The 8,279-nt window shown below is 35.8% G+C and overlaps 1 protein-coding gene across 2 annotated transcripts in view; it reads left to right on the top strand.

Annotated features, from left to right (window-relative positions):
- The window catches only part of LOC109848900 (E3 ubiquitin-protein ligase listerin), a 25,575-nt gene continuing 18,130 nt past the window's right edge, over positions 835 to 8,279 (top strand). For both annotated transcript variants that reach the window (XM_020418622.1, XM_020418621.1), the window contains exons 1-7: positions 835 to 1,053; positions 1,152 to 1,263; positions 1,356 to 1,418; positions 1,533 to 1,610; positions 3,668 to 3,759; positions 4,518 to 4,620; positions 5,492 to 5,644. In XM_020418622.1, coding sequence (XP_020274211.1) covers positions 1,004 to 1,053; positions 1,152 to 1,263; positions 1,356 to 1,418; positions 1,533 to 1,610; positions 3,668 to 3,759; positions 4,518 to 4,620; positions 5,492 to 5,644 — 651 coding nt within the window. In that variant the 5' untranslated portion in view covers positions 835 to 1,003. The remainder of the gene's footprint in view (positions 1,054 to 1,151; positions 1,264 to 1,355; positions 1,419 to 1,532; positions 1,611 to 3,667; positions 3,760 to 4,517; positions 4,621 to 5,491; positions 5,645 to 8,279) is intronic.

The following is an 8,279-nucleotide window of genomic DNA, read 5'->3' as shown; positions in this document are numbered from 1 at the left end:
CGTGTGTGAAAACTCTTTGTTTTGCAAAGACTCACAAATACATGTTTATATAAAACTCTTGATTTTTGACATTTGACTTAAACCAAGTTATGAAGCCTTTTTACATTGATTTATAGACTTAATAAAAGATGTATACATGAATAATTTTGTCCATAAACCAATAACACAATATTTTCATAAAAATAACCAACTTGTGATAAAACAAAGAATGTGTATGTGTAAGAATATCGAGCTTAAAGTATTTACACACAATATATAAAATCCTAAACTAATATACCCAAATAGTTGCATATGAAGCTTGTTCTTGAATCTTTGACTTGATTTGTATTGGCTTCATTTCAGATATCATTGACCCGTGTATATGAGAAACACAAAACACTAGAAACACATAGTTATAAATTGTTTGTTAAATCATCAAAACTAGATTAGAGAGTAGGCTCATAAACATGAGTCCTAATAATTATATGTGAAATAATACAAATAATAAGCTGTGATCAAATTTTAAACGAATATTTAATATACAAACAAATCGAATGTACATCTGGTTAAATTCTATTTGTTAATAAGCTCAAATACTAAAAAAATATTTGTTTAGGGTTAAATGAACTACCGATCGAATACGACCAAATAGTTATTCGAACAATTATCAAACTATTTGTTAATTATTTGGTTCGTTTCCGCCCCTAGTCAAGACTGAAGAGTAACCAATTGGAGTACTTAATATAAATTTCAAGGCCTTGAGGGACCAAAATACAAACCAACGTTAGCAAAACCCTACGACATTAGACATTTAGACCCCAAGAAATTGTTAGTTTTATGCGCGGCTGTCTTTGCTGCGGTCGCCGCCTGTGGTTGCGGACTCCCGTCTTCGTTCCATAATTTAGGACACCTATAAAATCAGCACACTTCTTCTCTTCTATTTTCTCTCTCCTCTCTCTCGCCGACTCAGGGTTTCTAAAGAGCCCTCCACCATTTCTAGGGTTTCTTTCATCGATCGTAAAAAATGGGGAAGCAGAAGGGAGAACGAAGCAAGAATCGACCTTCAAGCAGCAGGTTCCCCCTTTTCCTCTCTCTCAAAATAGCTTCCGTTCATCTAAATATTTTTAACGAATTTTTCTGGATTTAATCCGTATTTCCCCTTAAATTTGCAGTTTGGCGGCCTCGTTGTTGCCTTCAGGAGCCTCGGGCGTCGGATTCGGAGGATACCTTGGAAGTTCTCGGATCGATCCCCCGACTTCTTCAGAAGAATCCACTTCGTTCTCGGTATCAGTCTCAATTTCAGCATTTTTACTGTTAAAAATTTTGTTCAGAGGTTTAATGTTTCTCTAATGATGATGTTGATTTGTTGTGTGAAGGATGTGGATAGTGAAGTAGTACAGCACTTGAAGAGGCTTGGAAGAAAGGATCCCACTACAAAGGTATATCACTGAATTTACTGCAGTTCTGTTAATACTTTAGTAATTACTGAATCCATAAACTTTTAGTTCTTTTGAATTTCTGCTAACAAATACAGCGCATGACTTGATGTGCAGCTCAAAGCTCTAGCTGCACTGTGCTTACTGTTTAAGCAAAAGTCTGGAGAGGAACTTGCGCAAATTGTTCCGCAGTGGGTATGATTCTTCTACCTGATAATGTGTTGGATTCCGTTGTTTGATGCCATCGTTGGTATATCTCGCATTATTGGTACACGTAATATGCTGCTTACCAAGTTGATCGTTTTTTGCGTTGGGGAACCTTTGAATATTCAACTGGATTTATTTTCCACTTCTATAAATGTTTTACCATTTGTGCAACAAACAACAACTATGTAAGGTTATTATCTATAAACTTTTGAGCCTTCGTACTATTCCGATGTCTTTCTGGCTGCCAATTATTTTGGCCATTGTAATTGCTTGTGTGTGTGGACTTTCTTGATACACTAGTGAGTAACAATTATCCTGTCAAGTGTCAATGATGCATGAAGACACACAACATAAATATGAGAAAAAAAAACAAATATATGCTTACATGTTTTATAATATCGTTAAGGTCTCATAACGATGTTCAAGTTCATTTGGAGAGGCTATGTTGAAGCTTAAATTTCAATTACAGTTCCACTTTATTTGTGAAGCTTGATGTTACTATCTTATTGACTAGTGACAACTTATAGGAGATCTTTTTGCTTGGCCTTGCCATGATTCAGCATGTGGCAGAAACTTGTATAAAGCTTTGTGTGACATTCATAGGCGTCTTCATAGGCACATTGATCTACTTATTATCATTTTTATCCTAATCCAATTTATGTTTTTTCTTCATTATGATTTATGAGATACCTCATCATGGGAATTGGTTTTATATGACCACCAGAAGTTCCATTCTTCAATAATTTCTGTGCAAATATCATGCACTGTTTCCCATACTGGGTACCTTGGATCTTCTCTGTGTTAATTTAGCTGCATAATGCAGGTCGTGTTATTTAACTGATGAATGAACGTAATAGGACTAGTAGAAGGAGCGACATACAAGGAGTTGGGCTCTATCATGTTGTCTAGATTTTAAAAGAGCATGCAAATGTTATTAGAATGTTGGAAAGAATTGAATACAGATACTCACAACATAAGTTACATTGTTTTTCTGAGAATATTTTTTTAGTTCATGTTGTGAGAAACATACGTGGCTATTGTTGGGTGGAGGTTGAGCAACAGGACGACCATTTTTCACTTGGAGGGAGATTCTTCACCTGACTGCTAGCACATTCTCCACAGTAAACATGTGTTTGTTCCAGCTATAATTTGGCAAGAAAATAAAGAAACTGGTTATTGCTACCAAATTTATGGATAGTTTCATCTTCAGTTCATCCATATCCTACGTTACATGGACTCGGGTACGAGTATCCGATACGGGTGCGGATCCGAGTGTCCGATACGAAATTTCTGAAAATTTTAGATACGGGGACACCGTCCTAAATTTCGACACGGGTACGGGGATACGACAATAAAAAAAAATATTACAAGCATTCCTCAAAATATTACAAGCATTCCTCAAAATATTACAAGTATATTGTTGAAATGGAAGGTAAATATTACAAGTATACAAAATATTACAATCCTAGTCCAATTTTTTATTTACAAATGCTACCCATATAAATATTACAAGGTAAATATTACAACTTTTATTTACAAATTTTTTATTTACAAATGTTACCCTTACCCATACAAATGCTACCCATACAAAATATTACAAGTATACAATTTTTTTATTTACAAAGGGCTAGGCTTCTAGGGCTCAGGTTGTCACTGTTCTCCCGCGAAGCTCGTCTCCCCTCGAAGCTCGTCGTCGACTCCTCCCTCGAAGCTCGTCGATTCCTCCCTCGAAGCTCATCGACTCCTCCTCGAAGCTCGTCGACTCCTCCCTCGAAGCTCGTCCCTCGAAGCTTGCCGTATCCGAGTGCCAACCACCGTATCCGACCCGTATTTCGTACCCGGATCGGTGTCGGGTCGTATCGACGCCGGTACGACGGCCAAACCACCGTGTCCGAGTAACGTAGTCCATATCTAGTTTTCATTCTAAGAATGAAATGGTTCTTTTTTAATATGCGGTCTGCCTTTCAAGTCAACGATGCACAATTTTTTAAATATTGTGAATTACTGCATATGTTAAAATTACAACAATTTTTTCTTGTTTATAGGCATTTGAATATAGAAGGCTCTTGCTTGATTATAATAGAGAGGTCCGTCGGGCTACTCATGATGCCATGACTAGTCTTGTGACTACTGTCAGGTATACGTTTATCTCGTGCTCATGCTCAGCTTTGCTTTCTGTTTTCTTTTCTTTATGTGTGATAATGTTTCTTTTATATTCATGAGAAAATATTGCCTGGCTCTTTTACATGGATACTTCATTAAAGAGGGGGTATCTGTATCCACTATTTGTGTTATATTCCGAAAATGTCAAAGACATATAAGTGATTCATCCAAGAATAAGTTAAAATCTAATGCATGAATCATAGCTTGTCCATTTCATTGAACATAGGCAAACTTATGTACTTTATTCATTATATTGAATTTGTAACTTCTGGATATCTTTGATATCACTTGATCTGTGTTTTTTTAACTATTATGGCCTTAAACTTCCTTGTACTTATATTACTCATATCTGGATCATTATCCAATACCAGAGTCACCTCAATCTAGAAGGTAGGAGGGACATTGGGATCCTAGATTTTCTAGAGTAGTTGCTAGCTAAGAATAACAGCCCATGCTTTATATCTTAAAGTTGCTTTCAGTTTCTTTCTCTTATGCAGTATGTAACAATTTGGGTGGATACTGCCACAGAATTCCTTCCATTTTCCTGCCCTGTATTTTAAATCTCTTAATCAAATTGCTTCCTAAATGTTAAGCATGTCACATATTTGGGGATGTATGTCAGTATTTGATCAATTTACGACACGGACAAATTGGTGACGGCATGCTTTCTTGAAATCCTAATGCTTATAGTTGCAGCTTTTTCGAAAACTCATCTTACTGATACTTCTGCAGGAAAGGGTTGGTCCCTCATTTGAAGTCTTTGATGGGACCTTGGTGGTTTTCTCAGTTTGACCCGATCTTTGAGGTTTCTCAAGCTGCCAAGAGATCCTTAGAGGTTTGTGTTTTTACTTGCATGTTATAATCAATATTAAGTTTTCTCTCTGTTTCGCTGGTCTTTGTTGTCTACAAGGATGTTTGGTTAATTTTTACCTCTACCTTTCACTTGTTTGATATTCAGTACAATCAAAAAAATTTAAGAGTTTTTTTAATTCAAAGTGCCCTACAATGTGTCAGTTAAGTGTTGATCTCTATTTAAATGACATAGGCATTAATTTTTCTCCATTTATATTCACTTGATTTCTTCGAATAGATATTCAGCACATTTTGTTGCTGACTTGTTGTCATTTTTAAGTAAATATGAAAATTTAGATGTTCAATTTAGTGGGCTCGGTACTTAGCAGTCACTCCAATCCTAAGTTTGGGCCAAATCCTGATGGGAGCATCCAGATATTGTTAAAGTTCAAAATTATCTTTTTGTTTAACTGATTGCATATTTCTAAAAGATTTTAACAGATCAATGCTCACATATGTTGAAATGTTGACAATTTGTGATAAATAATATCATATATTTATACATTTGAGCAAATTTCTTTCACATGACAGTCATTGATATTTGGGTTACATATCACACGTGTTGATCTCTTTTCTTCTCTTTAAATCTGTCCATAGTTTGGTTGGAAAATGTATTTTCTTGATAAGCCTTTATGGACCAAAAATGCAAATTTATTTCTAAAAATGGTCACTTCACATTCTAGTCATAGATTGGGTACTGATGAAATTTTACAATTTGGCCTGTAAATTTGGTACAAAGTAGTTTGGGTACTAAAAGTAGCGTCAAGTTCTGAAAAATCATGAAAGATGCGAGAAGACTGGTTCCGTGATTAATAGTTTGTTTATGTAAAGTTGACTTTGTCATTTAATGGCAGGCAGCCTTTCCTGCATCAGATAGAAGATTGGACGCTTTGATGCTATGTATTAATGATATCTTCTTATACCTAGATGAAAATTTAAAGCTTACCCCACAAGCTATGTCTGATAAAGCTTCGCCCATGGATGAGTTGGAGGATATGCACCAGAGGGTATGCCTTTTGGATTCTCCCTTTGTATTAGTTTCTACTTGTTGCATTGATATTAATCTATGTGATAACCTATGTTAGCTAGGTACTTCAAATCGGAAGTCGTACCCATACCCGACACGTACCTGTACCCATACTGAAAGTTCTTGGACACTTCTTGTATACATGCATATGTTTATTCAGGCGTATACTCAATTATATAATGTATGTTTTATATTAAAACAATCCTCATACACTCCTAGTACATATATTCTACACTTCACATCTATTTCTTCTATATTGATCTTATGTAAATGAAAAAACAATATTGATCTTATGTTAATTATTTATTTTAATACATAAATATACATAGTATACTATGTATATGTGTGTGTATATATATGTAGGAACTTGGTACCAAGCACAAAATTTGTGTTTGGTAGTGAGGTATCTCAATCCTATTCACTTTCCAATCTATGTGAATGTGGTCCCCCATTTGAGTGAGTGAATGAAAATGTGCCACCTTACTACAAAGCACAAAAAGTTGTGCTTGGTACCAAGTTCCTTCGTATTGCTCATATATATACACATATATGCTCATATGAGAAAACGGGAGGTGAGCTGCAACGTAGGAAGTTACCTACACTAATGCCATGTGGCGTGGTTTTATTTGTTATTTAAAATTCAGATTAGGATTTGTGTAGCAATTGACAGCTTGCATAGAGAGAAATAAGGGACTTGATTTTTGAAAAACGATGGGCCTATGCGCAAAAGGTACAAATCCCAATCTGGCTTCCGTTCTTCCTCACCGAATTCAACACCATGAGAACCCATGTCTTCATTCAGCCATCTCTTAATTTCGCCACATAAATTATGAAAGAACATTGCGAAAAATGCATAGTCTTTCCTTTCTCTACAAATTGCATAAATAAACTAAAGCATACATCATACATCTTCAAATCATTTTCTTTTTGTTTATTGTTAATGGCAGTTCTTGAGATGTATAAATATCTATCCAGAGGTTGTTTGGGTTTTTGGGGTCTATAGAGTTTGGAAGCAGATGAAATTGGAGATTAATGAACTGCAGTTCTTTTTTTAATTTACAATGGCGAGCTAAGAATAAGTGATGGATTCATTGATGGGTTTCGAATATTTAGGTGTTTTGGATTCTTTAGTAGATTAATGAGTTTTTTTTAATTTTTGATTTGAGATCGGCATTTGGAGAAGGGTAGAGTTTTTTTTTAGTATTTCACCGGATCAAAAAAGAAATGGAATGAGACAGGGAAGGAGGCCATGTGGGAAAGAAGGATTCTGAACACATTTACATATAAGTCCGTACATATTTTAATTTAACACAAAAAAGCTAAATGTTTCTAACTACTTCTTTAAGATCACGTTTTTATTTTAGCGAATCTAAGGAAGTGCCTCTTGATTCTTGGATTAAACTATTCCAATTGATGATCTGCTCCATTCATTATGATATAAATGTTTCAAAACATCTACAAAATAAAAATCATGATGATTAATACTTCTAACACATTTTTCATTATCTCTTTAGTTATATTTGCGTAAAATCGGTGATGTTACAATCACTTGATGTATGGGTAACTACGGCCGGTATGCCTCACTTTTTGTTTATACAAAATCCAAAACAGTATAAATCAAAATAAATGGAGTGGATCGAGTAAATTGATTGCATATAATGTAATTTTGGAGGCGCTTCCTTAAATTGAATCTAAGGTGTCGCTTTAAGAACACGTTTCCCATATATATATATATATATATATATATATATATATATATATCGCTAAAAAGGTAGGGCTACTCGGCGTTACGAATTGACAAGCGACACTGATATATATTAATGATATACTATCAGTATGATATACTATACTTATATATATATATATATAGGTAGAGAGAGATGAGAGAGGAGAAAGACTCCTATCAAGCTTTAAGTTGATAGTCACCAAACTGTCCCTAGCCACTCATTTATTGAATAAAAAACATTTTATATAATGCAGGCATCCATGGCGCAATAATTCGATGTATGCTAAAAAGTTTGATGTGCTGTCTTAAACTATTGATTGCGTATCACTTAAGTTAGGATAAAGTTTTGCTCTTCCTCTCTCTTCTCTCTCCTCTCTCTATAGCTATATATTATATACTAGCTATATATATATAGTATATATATATATATGTGTGTGGTTCGCGAGCCCGAGACTCTGTGTGCTGCGCGGCCGCCGCGCGCTCTATACTGTATCCCATATATGTATATATTTCTGGTTCGTGCCGCTGCATTCCGCCGCGCTCGAGCGTCGGCGGCAAACCGTGTGTGCGCTGTAGTATGATCATGTGGTGGTGGCCGTCGTGTGGGTGACGGCGCTGTCGCGCTGCGCTTGAAAACGCCAAGAGTTGAGTGTTTAAAGAGGCTGAAAACGCCACCAGTCGTCTGCTATTTTAGAGATGAATCTCCTGCGTCATTGGTTAGGCCTGAAAACGCCAAGAGTTGGCCTGTTCACAAACGGTGGAACACGCCACCTAGGCTCGCTGTGTTTTCTAGAGAAGGAACAACACGTGTAGTGTTTGAATGCTTAATCATCATCAAGGGATATAACCTCTGCCGTTTGCAACCGTGGCGGGTACGGTGTATAACCGC

Source organism: Asparagus officinalis, chromosome 7 (genome assembly GCF_001876935.1).
Source record: "Asparagus officinalis chromosome 7, Aspof.V1, whole genome shotgun sequence".
NCBI classification, from domain to species: Eukaryota; Viridiplantae; Streptophyta; class Magnoliopsida; order Asparagales; family Asparagaceae; genus Asparagus; species Asparagus officinalis.
Note: the sequence above shows the minus strand (reverse complement) of the source record. Positions and strands in the feature narration are given on the sequence as shown.